Source organism: Carassius auratus, chromosome 47, assembly GCF_003368295.1.
Source record: "Carassius auratus strain Wakin chromosome 47, ASM336829v1, whole genome shotgun sequence".
Classification (NCBI taxonomy): domain Eukaryota; kingdom Metazoa; phylum Chordata; class Actinopteri; order Cypriniformes; family Cyprinidae; genus Carassius; species Carassius auratus.
Window position 1 is genome coordinate 6,790,651 of NC_039289.1, and position 21,265 is coordinate 6,811,915.

The 21,265-nt window shown below is 37.2% G+C and overlaps 1 protein-coding gene across 2 annotated transcripts in view; it reads right to left on the minus strand.

Moving 5' to 3' along the window:
- Positions 1–21,265, minus strand: part of LOC113064942 (single-stranded DNA-binding protein 3-like) — a 60,628-nt gene that overhangs the window by 33,291 nt on the left and 6,072 nt on the right. For both annotated transcript variants that reach the window (XM_026235961.1, XM_026235963.1), the window contains exons 2-4: positions 17,575–17,647; positions 11,940–12,001; positions 5,333–5,417 (exon numbers count right to left, since the gene is read on the minus strand). In XM_026235961.1, the coding sequence (XP_026091746.1) occupies positions 5,333–5,417; positions 11,940–12,001; positions 17,575–17,647 (220 nt within the window). The remainder of the gene's footprint in view (positions 1–5,332; positions 5,418–11,939; positions 12,002–17,574; positions 17,648–21,265) is intronic.

The window sequence follows — 21,265 nt, forward strand, 5'->3', positions numbered from 1 at the left end:
AGTCTTAGAAGCTAGTCGAGAAGCCTAGTGGGGACACTAGTATGCTAGCACCTCATGCTGGGGACCTGCATCCAAAATACAACATATGCTCGTCTCCTGTTTTTTTTTTTTCAGCTGGGAAATCAACAAAGAGGAAGATGAAGGTGAACAATGGCATAGTCTCCGAGTGAAAAATGTGTGAGTAATTGCTCGTTCCTTTAAGGTTGATTCCGGTTTGTCATCTTTCAAAAAGCTGGTAATTCTCGTTGAGGGCAAGAGAATGGGAAGCACTTTTGAGAAATTTAAAAAGCATACGAAAGGGGAAAAAACAGACAGGTGAATGCTAGGGCAGTTGATGAAGTAAGAACAGCTCGGATTGAGAGGAGAAAAGCGGCACGTAGCTCACATTCAAAATCACAGTCACACATTAGTCATCAGGACCACCTGGAAGCGCATGAAACAAGAAAGACGAAGACAATGACCAATGCTTATTCACGTTCCACTTTTGAAATGCTAGGATATATTAAACCACCTGTTCCTCCACTCCTCTTTTCAATGACGCAGAGCGCTGCCAAAAGATGCAGCAACAAAAACATGTTCGTCTGTCGCTCTTCCGTCCTATCCAAGTTTTCCGCCTTGTAAGTGTGTCATTGAGGGACACTCATGTCTGTCATGTAGGCATATGTGACGGCTGAAATTGGTGTTAGTTATATTCTAATTTAAACGGTGTGACAGAGCAACTTAACATTGCTGAGGGTCAAGAAAAGAGCCTCCATTATGTACCTACAGTGTTTCTGTCAGAACATGGTGGGATGGGGAAATCAGAGCGTGACACTTGAGGTAGAAGAATGGTTAGGTGACATTAGGGAGGTCCAAAACTACATCTTTCCAAAATGGACTAAACTTACACAAATTTGGAAAGACACAAGGCTGAATAAATGATAAAAATTATCCATTAAAGGAGGTCTGGTTTTGGGTTTGCCTGACCCGTTTCTTTGGGAAATTTACGTTCATAGCACTTTAAAACATCAAACTCTTCATCAGGACAAACTGTGCATCATTAGAAAGATAAAGACTCCAGCTTCAATATTTGACCACAGTTATGTTAAAACTTGATTGCAGTGATAGTAATTTCTTAATTTCAGAAGTGCAAAATAAACAAACCGGTAATGTATGATATTTTGAATAGAATGAGAACACGCTTTCATATTCAGTCACATCTGCTGCGGTTTATTTTTGTTCACGCAACTACTCTGAACTAGTCAAAAAGTGTGCATACTTGGAGAATACTGATGTATTTACTAGCTTACGATTAATTTCTAATAATTTTCCACTGAATAATGTGATCTGATGCCAACATTGCGATGACTGTACGGTCTCAGAGGAAGATGATTTGCTGCTCATCTGTCACTTATATTGTGTGTTCATAACCTGCCCTGTCTCTGATGATAAACTTCCACTAGGTTGGTAAGTGTGTACTGGGATCAAAGCGATGTGGATGGGTAAGCTAGGTAATGCCAGAATAATGGCTAAATAAAAACAGAAGAGTAATGATAAAAGAATAATGGCGATTACATCTCATACCTGGCAGAGGTCACAATGCAGAGAGCAGAAAATACTGTAGCAGGCAAAGCAAGCTCACCATTCACATTGCATGAAAAATTGAATGAAAATTCTAAACACTGAATGGAAGTGGAGGTTTATATGAATGGAGGGGAACTGGCAGTCTTTTTTATTAATCTTGCCTCCGTATAATGCATATAAAAGAAGTTTCATAAGCGCAGCGCTGCTGTGTTTACAGTGGTATCATCGCTGCTCTTCAATAAGCGCCACCTGCTGTCAGAGAGTGAATTTGCATTCTCATTCAGCCTGTCTGCCGTTTATGTTTCGTGCAGATATTTTATGAAGTACAGTTTCTCAAACTAAAGTCAGACCATATAGTTTTTGCTTTAAATTGTGAAATTATATAAACTAACTTGAAATGATACAAAAATATCTATTTTTTTTTGTATAATTGTGAAAAATAAAAAAAAACTGTTCATGCGGCATCTTTGTTTGGGTAGTGATTAAAATGCAGTGTTTCTTTAACGGTTTCATGCAATCTGATTCATATGAAGTCCCAGTTATGTGACAGCAAAAGTCTAAATGTAAATATAGCACATTCACAATAAAATTATTATCCAATGCCAGCAATATATACAGTATCAACCAATATATAGAAACATTTATAATAGAAATAATCTACTAAAAGTTAAAGCTTGTTTCTAATTATTGCATGGGAACAACACTAGTCCTTTCACAGAACCAAGGTTACAATCTAGATAAAACTGGAATAGGCACTATCTGAACTAAAAAAAAATAAACTACTAGGCAACAGCTCCGACGGCAATCTGGAAATGAAAATAAAGGATTAGATCTTTCAAATCACTCATCACAACAATAGTTATGAACTCATCTGTTTACAAGCAACTCCACATGCAAAATTACATGACAAATATGCACACCTTTCTGCTGGCATAACTTAATACTGAGGTTTAGACAAAGGCTCTGATGGGAGACAGGCTTCTCTGGGAGTTTTAGGAGATTTGCAGTGAGCAGGTTCTCACGTCATTCCCACAAAACATGCATACCACTATATCCTGCTTTCCTTTCCTTAATGTTTTTCTCTTCTCCCTCCTTTCTAAACAGTAAGCGACCCTCATATTGGACTAAATGATTAATTTACTCTATAACTGAGATTAGCAATCAATAGCTTGCCTATAAGTACACTGTCGTACTTCCAGATGACCCGGTCTATTTAAAATGGGTCTGTCTGGTACAAATGTGGTATTGAGGGTTTCTTGGTGGCACTAGTTGCTGCCTGGATTTGGGGAACTGGCTCTCCACTTCTGGGAGCCCAGCCAGAGACACAATCCTATAGCAATCCTCGGATTAGTTATGAACCAGATTCCACAGATTTCTAGATTTGCATGTTATATCCCATTATCTTTCCTCCCAACTGTAGGACTTACTTGCGCAAAGTGCATCACTGGCCACTTGATGGAAAAAAAGAGACAGAAAAGAATGGTAGACAAAAAGATGGAAGAGTCAGAGTATTCCCAAATTCCACCACTAGGAAGTTTACAAAAAAAAGAAAAAAAGAAATGATGGTTTTAATTCTACAACTGCAAAAAAATCTAGTCACCATTGAAGCCCTGACTTGCAGAAGCCAATATAACTGCAGCGCTGACAGTGAGGAGGATTTGACTCATGGGAATCCACTTGTTTTTCTCCCCCTGATCCACTGACACGCTAGGGAATGGGCACTGTTATCAGCCTTGCCTGAGATAGCAGGCTTGATGGGGCGGCCGGTCCACGGGGATCCCAGAGCTGAAGTTAATCAGACGGAGACAGGTCTGGAGTGACCCATGGGACTGACGCCACTGCCTCCTCCTCGTCCTCCATCTCCACCACCCCCATCACCACCAAAACTCATCACGACCTCCACCGTAAGACTCTTCACACAACATTAGCCTGGTGTCTACAAAAGCCTAAAAAATAGACAGAATTTAGCCTCAGGTCTTCCGAAAAGTGGCAAGCCATTGGCTCGAGAGTTGACGGCTAGGAAAATCATTCAGTGGCACAGTGTATCCCTTGAGGAACGAACTTGACGTGTTCACTTCATCCAAGCCCAATTAATAAAAACCCCACAACCAAAATTAGTCCACTGGATGCAACATTCTAAAGCCAAATGGAGATTAATAGCCTGATGAAAAGATTTGGGAAAACATTTGGAACGGGACACAACACAGACCGGATATGCTCTGACCTCCTGAACTTTGCTGAAGGTTAAAGGTCAGGGGAAACCGGCCATTAATCCTCAGACCAGAACTCAGGGGCAGGACATCTGAGCCTTTCAAACTCACCCCGAGTCCCTGAGGTCCAGTAGCAAAGCTTAGAAACTGAGCTGGAGTTTACTTAGAAAAGGGCTCAGAGCATTTCAAACAGTCAATCGGAGCGGACAGCCTGTTTCACAATAGCCGCATCAACTTAAGAGCACGGGTGGTCAGTCGTGCAGAGGAGGGGGTCGTCAGAACATTCATTTTGACAATCCCAGGTGTCCATTGGGTGTTAGAAATGATTAGGCATATAGATTAATTGAACACACGTCAGACTTAATTAAGCATGGCGTTTAATTAACCATGTAATTAATCTTATAGAGGCCATACACAGGCACACGGATTCCAATTGGTTGAAACTTCAGCAGGCAGCTGGCACGAACTTGTAACTGTTCTCTGCTAGCAAGTCCAGTGAATTAAATGTCTGCAATAAGAATAGACGCATAATCCCTTTCAGGACTCAAGGCCCGAGATCTGGCCCAGGTGAGACTCCAGTACTAGCAGTTAGTGGTAAATCATAGTTACTTTCATATAATCTTTGACATATTATCCTCCACTGGAGTGTATTCACAAGGTTTTAACACTGCTAATGTGGCGGGTAAAAGATATTTCCACAATTTATATTTGACGCTAAATTTCTGCCAAAGAAAACATGCAGAGTGGGAAAGAGGTCCCCATGTACTCTTCAAATTGTAGATACAGGCGCTAACACTCAAACTCTTCAAGACCGAGCCCAAGCGTTGAGCAAGGGTCAGTGTTTGTGGTCACATTAACATGGTCATTTGCAGTTGGAAAGCCGCGTCAACAAAGAACTCCCTTTTCTGGTGGAGCTCCAGGGTTGTCCACACATGCTACTCCAGTTCTCCATTACGAACTTAAAGCTCTTCCACAGATCAAGAGGTCAAAAGGGTCATGGTGCAGACCTTCAAAAGTGACCCATGAAAGCCCAGCCTTCTCTTAATCCTGCGGCCTTAAAGGGATAGTTCACCCAAAAATTTAAATTGTGTCCATCACCTTCTTATTCCAAGCCTTCACTTTCTTTTGCAGAATGCAAAACCACAAATCTTGATGTTGGTGCCAAATTGACTTTCTTTTTGTGGATCAAAAAATATATATTTTTTGTTTTGTTATACAGCAGAAAGTAAGTCATATAAGTTCGGAACAATATGGAGGTTAGTAAATTATTTTTGTGGGTGAACTATCCCTTTGAGAATCTGCGTTATTGTGCCAGAACTTTATTATAACCAAAGGTACATCAAATAAAGATACCACAGATTTACGATGATATTTGTAAATATTAAGAAATTTCCCAAAAAGCTTTACAAAGTCATAACATATGTTCTATCAGAAATTACCCAAAAATTTTGACAAAGAGCATTGATTACTGTAAACAGACAGTAAACGTCTTAATGCAGTCCCCAACAGCAGAACTTCAGGTTTAACTCAACCCCATAGTGGATAAAAAAGGAACTCACATAGTCGTGGAAAGCCTTGGCCTCGCTGGAATGTTCACATGTCTCCCGTCGATCTGGAGCTGCACAGTACAGATCCCAGAATACACTGCAAAATAAGGCAGAATAAACAAAGCTGAGTATCAAATACATGGTTGAACTTCACCGAACTAAACAGCTGTCGAACTAAACACCAACAGGCTGTGGTACACTTTACACTAAAAGACCATTTGAAAAACAGCACTGAATGGAAAGGTTTGTTCTAATCTCAGTTTTTCTAATTTCTCCAAATAGTTTCTCCTAATCTTTACCAAAAACCTTTTTTTTCTTTTTGGTATGCTTGGCCTCAGCTGTGGCCAACTGACCTACTCACAAATAAAAACACAACATTGCAGTTGTCATTTACAAGCCTTAAGGGTGTAGTTCAGCATGCACTATACATAATAAATTTAATTCAGTGCTTTTTTACCATTCTGAGCTTTTTTGATGGAACCACCAAAACTAATACTAAGAAATCAAATCCACACCAATGAATTTATAACAACGATACAATGAATTTTTAACATCCAAACTAATTTTCAGAAAACTTCCAAGTTAGTGATTCAAGAAGCAAGACCTGCATGGTTTCGGGGGCAATGCAGATTTAGTTTCTCTATGGTTTAAACGTGCAAAATGGTTTCAGATCAGACATTGGCTCCAGCACACTGTAAAAGGCACTTCAGAGTAAGAACAGAAAACTGATCTTCTTCAGTATCACACTCAGAAGAACTTGACAGCTTCTATCAAAGCTGGGTCACTACAATCATAACCCCTGGATAGCTTCCCACTTTATGAGGTGTGACCTGCAAGTGGCTAATCAATTAGGCTTGATATTTGTTAATTAAGGAAATACAGTCCTTAAGGGCTGCTAGGGGGAGCAGGTTGCACTCCAAATGGTCCCTTAATTACTTCATTGAAAATAAGTATCTGTTAAACAGGTCGGCATTAAACCGCTCTCACTCTTTAGATATTGATTTAATGGACGCTTCATAAAAGCTGCTGAAGCAGGGCTTAAGAAAACGAACGCAAGTTGTTCCATCTTCCGAGGCAGCACTTTTACTACTGTGCATTATATCTGCTGATGTAACAAAATTAGACTTCTGTTCTGAATATGGGAAAAAGCTTACGTTTGATGTGACAGATTGCAAAAAGGACAAAATAGGCCGCTCGCGGCACAGCGACAGGTCAATGGGGCTAATCAGTTTCCACCCATTTCATATATCTTGCCGTGGAGTGGGAACCATTTGACGGATTTGTGTTCGTGAGCATAACGCAAAGGATAGCTTATGACAGCTTTCATAAATCACTCACTGTTTATGGGTGGAATAAGAGAGCAAGATTAAACAACGTTCAGCTCAAGACTACAAAAGTAAAGGAACTGCTGGAAAAATCAAGTGTTTAGATTTAAGTGCAGATTGAATACATACTTCTTAAAGGGAATAGGTCAGCCAAAAAATTTTATTGTGTCATCACTTACACAAAATTAAATGGATTTGGAACAAAACGAGGGCGTCCTCCATGGAACATAAAAAGAGAAATTTAAAGGCCACACTGGTTGCCCTTTTCCATGAAATCACAATGAATAAAGACCTTCAAACTCTTGAAAGGACACTAAAGTACCATAGAAGTATCATAAAGGTAGTTCATATGCAGATCTGTGAAAAATGAATGAATGAGTATAATTCATCAAAGATTCTTAGATTCAAAATGACGATTTATTCTCAAATCAGACTTCTCTCATGCACAGAAAAAAAACATTCAGCCTCCTGGACCATCTTTGGACCACTTTTATGTAGCTTTTTTTGTGTGTCATTTTTGAGCTTGATCGCCTTAGTCCTCTTTCACATCAAAATATTCACCTTTTACATTCCACTGAAGAAATAAGTCACATATTTGTAAGATTTTTTGGGTCAACTGTTCCTTTAAAAAGCAGAGGTGATGAATTTATAACAATGGTGAAGATCTACTCCACCTAGATGAGAGGAGGAGTAAGCAGAGGCACAAAAGAAAAAAAGGAAACAGACGACAAGATCAAAGACGACAAGATGCATTACATGAACCATTGATAAGTGCGTAAATGAGCGCTCAGCGGGAGGTACCATACATTAACACCTCACATCCTATAGAAGCCATAAACCAAAAAACAAATAAAACATGTGAAAGGAAGGGAACAGAAAAAGCAAGAAAGGCGCTTTGACAGGGGAACGTCATGCCTGTTCTTCGCCCTTCAGTCAGTGCACAATAAAGCTGGGCGGCATTATCATATCTATCAGCTGCCGTTAAAGAGATTGCAGCTTTGTTGGAAAGCTGCTGGAGGGAGACAGCAGGACCATCTCAAATCCAATCAGGGTGCAGGGGAAATCAAATAAGATGCCAGTTACACTTTGTTACTGAAAAGCCGCAACTAGACACACATCAAGGTGGGGAGGAATGGAGAGCACGAGCAAATCACGTTCGGTTACCTTGACTGCAGCAGGAAAACTTGTTTAATGCTTGTGTACTCTGCATGAACCAGGGGAGATTCTACTTTTTTTTTTCGACTGGGGGCCACGACTAATACAGAGAGGCCAATCTTATGCTGTGTATTTATATGCAGAATTGTAGATATCCAAATCATGTAAATTCCAGTAAGCTTTAAAATCAGCAATAAACAATGGAATTTATTCCCTACTGAAAATGAGAACAGTCAAGTACAATTTGTATTAACGTTTATACTTTCAGAAGTGAAAAACTATAATTAATAAAATAATCCAATCCGTGAACAGAGCACAACTCACATAAAAATAATAAAACTCAACAATGCTTTAATGCATAGCCAAATGATGAGCTGATGAATGGAAGTTGATGGTCATAAAGCTGGTGAGATAGTGTTGTGTGTGTGTGTGTGTGTGTGTGTGTGTGTGTGTGTGTGTGTGTGTGTGTGTGTGTGTGTGTGTGTGTGTGTGTGTGTGTGTGTGTGTATGTGAGACAGGAAAGCCTGGTCTATCCATGACACATTTGTTGTTCCAAACCTGTGTGACTTTCTTTTTTCCATGTTAAAAAAGAAAATGTGAAAAAAGTTTGTGTCCATACAGGGCCTGAATTTCATTTTGGAAAATGGGGGTGAAAATGGGGGATTTGTTTAATTTGAGTTTGGGTATTTTATAGACATATTTTTAAACTACAATCATCCAAACTTAATGTTTTGTCACCCAGTGTATTTGTGTTTAACAATTTATAATGTTGGAGATTCATATTTATATGGTGAGGAAGATACTTATATATATATATATATATAAACTTTCAAACTCTGAATTGAATTTATTTGAACTAATGGCACAAACAAATCCAATAACAAAATACAACTAAAATTAACTGTTTTACATTTTTTCAAGTAGGTTTAACCATAATATTCATGTACAGAAATAACACAGAAACTAAATAATCTATTTTACTTTAAAATAACACTGGTCAGTCTTCAATGTATAAATAAATATTAATGACAAGAGCAGCAGATTTATTTAGGTTGCTGTCTCTTTAAGACCTCATTCACGGATCAAACTGTTACACACAAGTTTTGTTTCTCAACTGTTTACATTAATAGCCTGTATACCGACAATGTTTAGTAGAAATCAACCGTTTACAAGAATACTCAAGAGGGACACTTTGACAAATTTTTGTATGCATTTAGCCATTTACCCATAAAAGCACGCTCTCAGACACATCTCTATGTATGCACGCTTTGGGTGTGAGGCAGCTCACAAAAAAGGGTCTCACAGTCAAATTGAGCACTTGAATGTTTAAAATTGTAAGACTCAAAAGCATGTGCAAATTACACATACCTTCATCTATTTCGAGCATCTTTCACATTGAAATATTTGATGGATTTTCATACGTTACAAGTGCGGAAACTGCAGGAATAAGTCAAATTATGCGCAATCCCCACAATCCAGCACCGAAATTCAAGCCCTGCCATATGTAATGAAACACAGAAATATATGTAATCAAAATAGAGCTTGATTTGTTTTCCTTCACCTTTCATTGTGTAGTTAACTATAAGGTTTACTCTATTCTTCTAGTTATCTATCAACATGTTCATTATAATTAATATATATACACATTTAAAGACAAAATACTTTTACTTAAACGTCTGAAAATTATAATGTCGGATACTTAAGTTAAGTTAACAGGTTCATGAATATTTTAACTGAGATGTTATGTGTCATGCTCAATGCATCACCAAAGAAAAAAAGTGTAGGTGAAAAAAAAAATTTTTTTTTTACAATTTAAAATATTAAAGCAAACAATCAGGAAAAAAAAGGGGCATTGGGACGGGGCAATGAACTAAACCACTGGATTCTAACACTGGTTGCCCACACATGCAACAAGCCCGTACATGTACACCTCCCCAAAAACCACGTCTCAACATTTTTTTCCTTTTGATAAAAGATAATATAAGACAACATCTCAGAAAAATTACTTCTAGTACCTCAATGTGACATATTTTGAGTATATACAGCAAGAAACAAATATGTAGGAGGAAGTAATTAGATGGCGTGGGAGCTTACCCTTTTAAAATGAATGAGAGTTGGTGAAAACTATGCCTAAATAGCCATTTGGCAGTTTTAGACAAATTATTTACTTTAAGACTAGATTTTGATTTTGTCTTGATTTTAAAAACATTCTGCAACACATCAGAAGTACAGCATAGAAAGCACTTGTTAGAACACTGTACAACGTCCATGCAACGACACAAAGATGTCACCAAACAATATAAAATAAATGCTTTACGTACATTTGCTAACCCACGTTTCTTTTGCTCTCGGCATCAAGGCAATATTGTAAAACATGACTTGACCTAAGAGTTAATCAATATAAGATGTAAATCAGCTGCTTTTTCATTTGCAGGAAGTCTTTTTGGACTGTGTTAGAGGAGAAAGATTATAAAGTAAGATGAATTGTTTAAAAGACGTTGAGTTGTACCCGTTTTAATTCACATCCAGGTCAACTTTATATGCACACAACCATATTTTTTTGTTTCCTGCGTTAACACGGTTAACGTTAAATGAGTGTATTGGACGTGAACACTTCTGTGTGGCTTTTCTCTCATCTCTACCAATGACAAAGAAGGATGTCAGCTTTAGGCCATCTGAAAGTAAACTCGACTGTCTCCTTTCTTACCAGACATTGATTAAACAAATCTATGCATAAGATAAATCGCAAATGGATGTCCTTTTTTTTCCTTTTCTTTTTTCCCCACACCTGCACCTCAAATAAAACCACCACCCCCAACCCCTTGCTTGCCTTACAACAGATGTGGATGACTGCCCCGCTCACCAAACTTTACCCCACCCCAGAGCCTGGTCCTACCATTCAAACCCGGTTACAACAGGAAACCGCCTTAGACAGAAGGGAAGAGAATGCAAAGGTGGGGGTAGTGGAGAAGGAGATTTGGCTGTTTAACACAAAGAAGACTGGAATGCAAGGAGTTAATCCGTTTGAGGGTTCTTCCGCAAACAAAGGACAGGCCTACAGACAAAGGTTGGTGGGGGTATGTACAGGGGGGAGGGGTTGGCTTTCCCTTACCATCTGGCCCTTTTGTTTGGGGGAGGGGGGTTGGTGGGGAGGGCGGTACTTTGTAGCCCCTCCGAGTTCCTTAAACCCCGCCTCTACGTGTTATAGCTCCAGACAGACGCTTCTCCAATAGTGTCAACACCATACAAGGACCCTCCAAAACCTACTAGACTCCTAATAATCTCACAGAGGGGAGCCAGTAATCCAAGATGGAGAATAAGTTGAGTGTGATAAATGAAAACACTGCTCTCTGTGAACCTGATCTACACGCACGGATCTTATTTTTGTGTAAGCTAAGAACATAACGTGAATTCCAGACAAACATGAGAGTCTCTAAAGGACCCAACTCAGGATAGACACCATATTTCCTTTGGATCCAGTGAAAAAAGGCTGCAATGGATTGGTTTACAGTCTGTTTGATTGGTTGTACTGTTGTGTATCTTGGGCTCGATAGTTCAACAGACAAAATATGAAAAATGAGTCTCCCGAAAAAATTACCAGAGGACCAAAAAAAAAAAAAAAACCTCCTGGAAAATAGGGCGCTAACAATAAGCTTAGATCATCATGAATTTCCAAGTAGTCCAAGCTAGCTTCTTGCTAGTGTAGCTAGTCCACTAGCTTAAACATGTTTTTTATTAGCAAAAAAAAAAAAAAGAAGCTGGTCCGCTATCTGAGTCTGGGTTCTCTTTTGGCTGACCAAGGGAAATTTGCTGGAAAAGCAAGAATCCTGATTGTTTCAACAGGCTTGTGAATATTGGACCTTATTGAATGGATTGCAATACAAGTACTTGTCTCGAAATCAACAATCAGTCTTCTAATCGTTCCATAGCATTTCACTCAGTCATTTTACTCTAACATCGGTGTATAACATGGGCTTAATGCTGTACAGCAACTTACAAATGTAACTGTAATAAGGAGACACCTACTTCCAAAAATAATGGACCAGCTTTCATTTAGGCTCCTCTACTGTTGCTAACAGCTAGCATGGCCATATCATCAGAGAATGTTAGGGGTTTTGAGTTACAAAATCGATACATACCACCACCATGAGTGCAGGAATCCAGGAGGCTCTCCTAATGTGATATTTTTTTCCCATCGAATCTAAAAACATGGAAACAGACAGAGAAAAAGAGGTCAAGTGTGACCAGAGCAGGTTCAGAAGGCATGAACTACAGAAAAGCTCTTTCGGTTTAGCAGGCCAATCATTCCAGTCTAGCGATAAACACAAACCGTTTAGTTATTGTTTTACCATAACAACTAGCTGAAAAGTTAGTCCTAAAGAAGCCCTATAATTAGGGCTCACTGGTTTAGGGTTTAGACTTACTGGCACATTTCTAAATGATATATGGACACCTTGGTATATTTTTAAGGTTAAAAAAGATGCTCAGAAACAATTTAATTGTTATGTAATGGCCTGGATGTATTGTATAATTGGTGCTTCAAAGGGGGGTTACCGAGCAACTTAAAACTATAAATTACAGACAAAATTGAAACATTCAATCCTTAATTGTGACTCACATCCAAACCAACCTCTAAAGTATAATATATATGACTAACAAACCATATCAAGTATTACCTAATGGTGATTTTCTGCACCAAATCAGGTCAGGTTCACTCTCTCTTTACAGATTACATCTACTCAGCCTACCACTGTAATGGATGGTACTTTTCCAAGCAGACATATTGATTTTATAACATGCCCTGTCCGTAACTTTGCACCCAAAAAGCTGATGTGCATTATTTTGCGTCTCCCTGATGTAAGGGACTGATTAACAGTGTTTTAAAGCATGTGTGTGTTTGTGCTGATCAGTGCAGAGCTGTGCAGACCCTTGAGGTCCGAGGTGTAAGTAGAGGGAGTTTCAGCAGTAATTGTGAGGTGGCAAAGGGAACAAGCAGGTGACTGCTCCCTCATTAAGCTTCAATGCACAGGTGCGTCCTCCTGCGGTGTACCTGCCTGGGCTGAAAGACCTCCCCTGTGGTGTACAAGTGTTCCTGCACTAAGGTTTTGAGATCTGACGAGTGTTCGCCTAATTGAATAGCAATGGAGGTAATGACAACTGTCGACAGCATGTGTGTTGACACCTTAAATATTGGTAAACATAGCCATCTATTTACTTGTTGACTCATTGATATTTACTTATGGTGTACAGTCTAATTGTGCATGCATATATGGCCTAAGTTGCAGAATTTGCCTTTCTAAAACTGTGCTTTTGGGTTGGATTGATACCCCAATTTTGTCATCAATACCTGAGTAAACAAATGAACAGCCTCGGTAAGTTATTTTGCGGTTAACGTGAGGATATTTAAAATGTATTTTTAAGGAAAAAAACTATATCTAAAGCCTGTGTTATACTTTCCGCATGGGCGATTCTGCGAGTGTCTGCTATGGTAGGAGTGACGTAAAAATCATCATGGGAAAGGCTCTGAGCGGACATCTGCGTGCCTCCCAGTTTTTGTAACAGTAGGCTTCAAAAGCATCAATTGCACATGCGCAGGCTGTGTGAAGAAACCCATATTCGAACCTGTACAATCCATCGATAAAACAATATAAAGACAGCCAGATGTGCAAGAATACAGAGCAATTGTTTGTTCACATGTTTGTTGCGAAGCGGACCATCAGCGCACACTTTCGGTAGTATAAATACAAGTAGTCCGCGTCAGCGATGTACGTGTACGTGTCTGGATTGCTCACGCGTAAAGTATAACAAAGGCTTAAGTGTAGGGTTTGACAGTACTTTAGAATGACGTACATAGCAAAAAATATTACCACTTATGGACACTTTACAAGAGTCCATTTGTAATCTTAACTAAGGTTAAATTAATGCTGTAGAATTATTATTCATATTTAAATGTGTGTTATTATTAATCAGTGCACTATTACAGACTAAAATGATCAAGGTAAAATTGATATATTGATATCTATTTATATTTAAAAAGGACAATATATTTCCAAGGTTACAGTACTCTTTATTTTTTGTAAAAAAGTTCAGAAGTATTTACTTGAAGAGTTATGTTTTGTTTTCATCAGTATTCATTTTAATTAAACTACAATAAGATATAATAATAAAAATGATTTATTGTTAAAAATCTTATTTGGATTTGACTTAAAGATGAAGTATAGAATGAAATAATAGTGAGTAAATATATTAAAAGCCATATTTCATGAATCTCACTCAACATATGGAGTTGTCCAGATTCTGAAATCTGTAAAATGTAGGCCTGGGCGAAAAATCGATTGAATGAATTAATTCGAATTTTTTGTGACAGGCGATTTTAAAAATAAGTAAATCGAGTTTTTGTGTAATGGCGCATTTTTGGCTCCCCGGAGCTTCCGTAGCGTTAGTTTCACATGGCAGTATGGCAAGTGACAACAACAATATCATAGCACACAACGAAACAGCAAGCGACAACATGGCTACCGGTGAGAGTTGGAAGTTTGTTCCCAAGAAAGGAATAAAATCATCTGTTGTTTGGAACTGGTATGGGTTTGCTGCGACAGACGTGGAGCAAGAGACCCCACGCTGCCTAAAGCCCATCGCAGTCAAAAGCAGCAGCACCAGCCGAATATGAAAATGGGGGTTACATTTGATTAGGGCTGCTCCGATCACTATCGGCCGATCGTTAATGCACATCTCGTCAGTAAAGCCGGTTTTCTAATCAGCGGTAAATTCCATCAGGTGCGTGATTTCACATCGAGCAGCTGTTACTACAAGGAGCCATAACTGAGAAGATGCGCAAATCCACTTCATTTTCAGTGTTTATTTGCGCATCTTCTCAGTTAACAAACGGCTCTGTGTAGTAACAGCTGCTCGATGTGAAATCACGCACCAGATGGAATTTACCGCTGATTAGAGAACCGGCTTTACTGACGAGATGCGCATTAACGATCGGCCGATCGCGATCGGAGCAGCCCTACTTTTGATTAAATAAAAGCAAAATTTGCTTTAAGTTGTCTGCTGTTTGTACTTATTGCTTTCCTTAAGTAGGGGGGAAAATCGGAAAAAATCGGAAATCGAATTAAAAAAAATAAAATCGGAGTTTTTAAGGAAGTTCTTTTTTAAATATTTCTGTATTGTGCCACCTTACACTGGCTAAAGTCTGTCTGGATCAAGATCCCAGAAGGTTCTCACAAGCACAAAGCCAGACTTTAACACAGTGCTTCATCTTTGTCAAACTTTGAGCAAAACATTTAAAAACATGAGGCATATTTGAAAGTCCACTGTGAGCGATTAATGATACCCACATAAACAAACACAGCAGGTACCAGAGGACCACGGCAAATGCAATAAGATAGATGATAACATTTGAAAAGTTCACAATCTGTAAAGGTCCTGAAGCACTAAAGAAGAGTTACACAATCTTTTTAATGTCTTATAATGTCAAACAATTAACATTTACACATCTTTATAACTACAAACAGATTTTGTCAAAAACAGCTTCCATATTCATTCAAATCATCAACTGAAAAGCTGAATGGATGACACCTGCTTCTAACAACTATGAATGACTTTCAACATAAAACACAATGAACACAATTTGTGATGGCTTTCAAACCCACAGGTTGGTAAAACCTTTAAAAATGCGACAAATTCGGGTTCCACACAAACTAGCTTCTTCATTCAATTCAAGTATAGGCTAACAAAGTTTGTATAACTTCTTTTTTAAAAGACGACAAACCAATATTCTACAAGTCACGATCGTCCTGAATAGAGAGAATCACAGCAGATCGAGAGTATATTACAAACCAACTGCACCTATTTCCACAGAGGCCAATGTTAAATCATACTTTTAACATGCAGTCGTGTTTGAGAGCGGTTCTGAAGAGAAGTGGTGGCATCACCTCCACTCCAGACATGTAGTGTACTCAAGCGTCATATAATGTTCATATAGTGAGAAAAGCACTGACATCATCTACAGCAGAAGCTCCACCGCTTCACAAAACTGCAACGACAATCCACTTTATCATGCTAGTAGTAGCCGCACAAATGTTCATGCTGTGATCGCACCCCCTCAGTGGCGCCAAACTGATTTTTAGAAACACTATCATAGGTGGCACATTGGATAATATCATAGCAATGACACTTCCATTTATTGATCAAGACCTTTCAATGTTTTAGCAGCTGAATGCAGGATGCTTTGGAGAAACAATGGCAGATATTAGAGTTCAGATGAAGAAGTCTGTTGCAAAAAGTATAGTCTATAAGCTTTAAGAGTGTTGTAATTAGAAACTACAATGTTTAGGAAAAACACTGATGTTAATATTTCTGTAAAAGTAAAGCTAAAGCTAACAGTTCACATTTGCTAAAACACAGTAATTGCAACTGATTTGTAAATATGACTAATACCCTTTATTTTAACCAAAAAATTATTAATTTCTTGCCTCAAACCTGCCTAGAATTAAAGGAAAAGTTAACCCAAAATGAAAGTTACCCCATGATTTACTCACCCTCAAGTCACTGTAAGTGTATATGACTTTCTTCGTTAAGATGAATACAATCGGAGTTATATTAAATAATGTCCAGGCTCTTCCCTGCTTTATAATGGAAGTGAATGCTGGTCGAGATTTAGAAGTCCAATAAAGTGCATCCATCCCTCATAAAAAGTGCTCCACACGGGGGTTAATAATGGCCTTCTGAAGCGAAGCGACCCGGGTGAAAAACAAGTACACCTCAATAATATACTTATATGTGCTCTATTTCCGCACACTATTTTTGTACTAAATATACTAAAAATTATACTTTAGTATATCTTAAGTTAACTTAAGATCATCTAATGGTACTCAACTGTGCTATTTTGAGACACCATGGATATGAACTAAAATGCACTTTTAACATACTAACTCTGTATTTAAAAAATTTATTTAGCTACCACTTGTGGTTCACTTGAGTGTAGTAGTGTACGAAAGATTGGTTCAGGTATACTACAAGTGTTGACTAAATACATTTTAAAACCATTAACCGCGAGTCCCACGCACGCTTAAGTGTGTGTGTAGTAATGAAACATTAACAAAGACTCACAGAACAAGCAGGATTCATATTTAAATAGACTTTTGCAATCAACATTTACATTTACAGATACTAATCCATATCGCGATTTGATGTAAGTGTAATGACCTACATTTGATTAATTACAAATTCTGTGACATTCCACGTTAAACTGTGAATTCCATTTTTATGACAGGATTCCATGATTCCGTCTGTGGTTTCCACATCGCGGAAATTATAGAGCCCTAAATGAGGATTTGTAAAAGAAAAATGTTGGAGGATTTCGATACAAGCCAACAAGAGACTGGTTTTCCTTGGCAAGCAAAACTTGTTTCTTGCGAGACTAGCATATTCTCACCAGAGCTTATGCTATGCCTACATCATCCTCTGGAACGTCACTCTCTCGTGAACGTGTGTACAGCAGTTAGCGGGAGCTAGAGATTATGGAAAAGTTTTAAATATGGATAAAAAAAAAAATTTTAAACCGCATCGCTTCCCTTTAGAAGGCTTTTATTCACACCCTGCCATGTGGATCATTTTTATGATGGATGGATGAACTTTTTTGGGTTTAAAAATGTTCAACCCCCCCACCCCATCTTTTGGGGGATTTTATTCTTTTAATGTTGGCTTTTTCTGACTACACAACAACAATTGTTTGCTTGGTGAAGTTGATTATGCGATACCACTTACCTCTGACAGGAAGGTCTGTGCTGATTTCTGTGCGCCAACATGCAGCAAGTACTCATACACATATAAAGCTAACCTGCAAGACAAAAAGAGGAGAAAGACCATGTAAATCTAAGAGGACTTGTGGGAGATTAAGTCTTTAAATTTTGTATTTGGGGTTGCCCCAAACTTCAAGTGAGAAAAATGCAATTCCACTGGTTCTACCATTTTAAATGGACAAGCAAACATTTTACAGCAATTCATTTCAGTGCATGTTGAAACCTCACGGAAGCTCAGTCACAAAGCACTCTTGGAAATGCAGGCTGGAAATTATTGGTTGAAATCTGAGATTTGAGGTAAGGAGCATTCATTTCTGACACTAAAGTCTGGCCAAGTCAATATCGGTAAAAGTAAAATGTAAGAATTCTCTATATCAATTGATACTACAGAAAAAGAAAAAAAAAAGTGCACTACCACTCAAAAGTTTTTTTTTATTTTTTATTAATCCTTACATTTTTTTTTTTTAATGAAAACTTTTTATTCAATAAGGATATATTGAACTGATCATAATTGACAGTAACGTCACTTTTGTAACGCAAAAAATAATGTATTTTTCAAATAAATGCAGTTTTGTTGAATGTTGAATGAATCTATTAAATCAATAAATCCTGAAAAAAAGAAAGTATGGTTTCCACAAAAAAGTATAAACTGTTTTCAACATTGATGATAATAATAATAATAATAATAATAATTAAATTATAATATTCTCTGGAGTAAAATCTGTTAAAATATAAAAAAATATATATTGAATGCTAGTATGTATACGTTTAATAGCATATTAATATTATAATACATAAACAAACATAGTACTATATAAACTGCAAATATATTCTTTAATAAAATAAAACCTGCTTTTCTTTTTTTATCTTTTTTCACCTGAGTAATTAAAGTAAATATCAGTAAAGAACATGCATGAACTCAGAACATGGATTCCTCATAGCGCATTCAGAAATTGATGATACAATTACAAGAAGCCTTCATTAAACATAAAAAATAGGGCTTTCAATTAAGCAACTAATCTGGTGCAGTTGAAAATTTATTTGATTGAATTAGTTAAACAAACATAAATGTAAAAATTAGCACAGACAACAACAAAAAAAAAAAGACAAAAGAAAATGCATATTTACTCCAACACATTAATAAATGAATATGGAGGTCTCAAACAGTCATAGTAACTCAATCAATGTTTCTAAGAGACACTTTGTAATGTATATTAAATTAATATAAAAATAATCAAGTGTCAATTTCTTCATGTTGGGCATTTTAATGATCTTATTCGCAATCTTATTTCATTGAAATTGTAAAAAATTGACAGCCCTAACAAAAATGCATTATCTGTCCACATACAACACTCCCCATTACTATTTAAAGAGCATCTCCAGGAAAACAGCTTTAAAGATCAAATACCAAGGACTCATTTTCCCCTCAAATGTCTGAATTATTTCTTGGTGTTTCATCAGACGTACTGATTTTAAGAGCTCCCCTCAAGTATATATACAGCTGTCAACAAAGTTGTACTTTTGTGCAACGCAGGAAAAGATGTCAGAGTTTCGTTTCCAATTTAATTACGGTCATTTTTAACTAGGGCTGCACGATAAATCGCGCATGCATTTATCATGTGCATCTTGTAAGTAAAGTGGGTTCTGAGATTAGTAGTAAATCTTCAGCACATGCTTTCAGATGGATCAGCATGAAGATTTACTACTAATCACAGAACCGGCTTTACTTACAAGAAACGCATGATAAACGCATTCGATTTATCATGCAGACTTATTTTTAACAATTAAGTATGGTGTGGAACTCATGTCCCACTTCATATTTCTCAAAAACAAAGAACATCTACGCAGGTTCTTCCCATAATGTGACAGAAGTAGGGATGTTCATTTTTTCGGTTATTTATCCTAACCGACGTTCATTAACTGATTATTATCCGTTAACCAACAAGATTATTTTTAATTAGAATTTAATTAAATTAGAAAGGATAAGTGTCTGTGACACGTTAAAAATACTAACATTTGTTTTCAGGGAATTAATTTTACATCCATGTGTAAAAAGCAGCAAACAACAGAACATCAGAGTTCACATGATCATCATATCACATCACCCACCTGCAATGCTTCTGCGAGCAGAGAAAAACATAAAACTAGGCTATAAAAATATATTTCTCATATAGGCCTATTTATGCATTATATATATAGTCCTATATGAGAAATATATTTTACTTAATAAATAAAGAACTAAAAACTGTGCAACAAGTAGCCTCCTATGTAGAGTTTCTGTGAATTTTTGTGCTGCGCTAAAATAAACAGACAGCAGAAAGCGGCATCCGATTTTTCTTTAGGCTTATATTACAAAAGCACAAAGATTTGGTTTTATTCTGAATTTACAGTTAGTGCTTTGCAGTTTGATTTGCTATAAAAAACAGTAGAGCTGAAACAACTAATAGATTTAATCGATTAAAATCAATTATTAAAATGGTTGTCAGCTAATTTAGTCATCGATTAGTTGCTAAATTACTTTTATTTGTCGTAAGCGGCTCATTTCGTGCATATTTTAAATCTTCGGTGACCAATGTGTGGCAGTAATGAGTCACCGGAGGTTTTACTCAGCCAGTACAGTAGAAGTAGCGAATAGCCAATAGCTGGTCTCGTTTTATGTCACGTGCTTCCCGAACAGCATCTCTGCGGTCACTGCAGCATTCAGCAAGATGACAGAGGCAGACAGCAGTGGAGTAAGCTCGAGAAAAAAAGCAATGTTAACAGCTTTTTCTAACAGTTAACATTTAAAGCTTTACAAACATGATCTGTGATCAGTTTGTCGTTTACCAGTTCATAATTCAGTCTTGCAGCCTAATTAAGACTGAATGAGAGAGGTAAATGTTTAAATGTATTTTAAACATTAAAAGTATTCACTGCTCTTTTTCACACAGCAGGTTTTTGTGTGAAAATTCTTTTTTTTCTGGACAACCTTCTGATGGATTTTACTTTACAATGTGAGTTCCATTCAGGTTTCATGCCACTGGCACTTTATTCGAAGGATTGTTTACAATTTCACAGCATAAGCTATAAAGCTGTTTCCCAGGTATAAGCGGTGTGTTTACAGGAAAATCATAATAAAATGCAATGTACTGCAATCTTATTCTGCTTTATTCTTATTCTTTGTGAAAATGTATTCTGAAAGATTCCTTAATAAGCTTTGTTCAGGATGTTAAACTACTTTAGAAGCCCTGAGGACTGCCATGGTGAAAAATTATTTGAAATCTCCTTGCGAAATTTGCTAGAGTACGTATGGGTCAGTGTTTTTATTGCAGAAGAGTTCAACGATTACTAACACATAATAAAACACAACTCCAGGTATATTTTTGATGAGGATATGACAATGCAAAATGGTTAAAATCTCTAAAAAGTCTATGTTGAATGATAAAGACCTTTTATTAATAATTTACTTGGGGAAAAAATGGGCAAAACTGAAATAAGTACATAAACCGATTAATCGTAAAAATACGAAGAAGTAAAAAAAAAACGAAAACTATAATGATACTATATTTGCATCCACACAAATAGACGATAATAGTTTTGATGCAGGCTGCTTTAAAATCTCTAGTCTAGGTTTTTAAGAACGATAACTTGGCATTTCACATTAACAGACAATAACA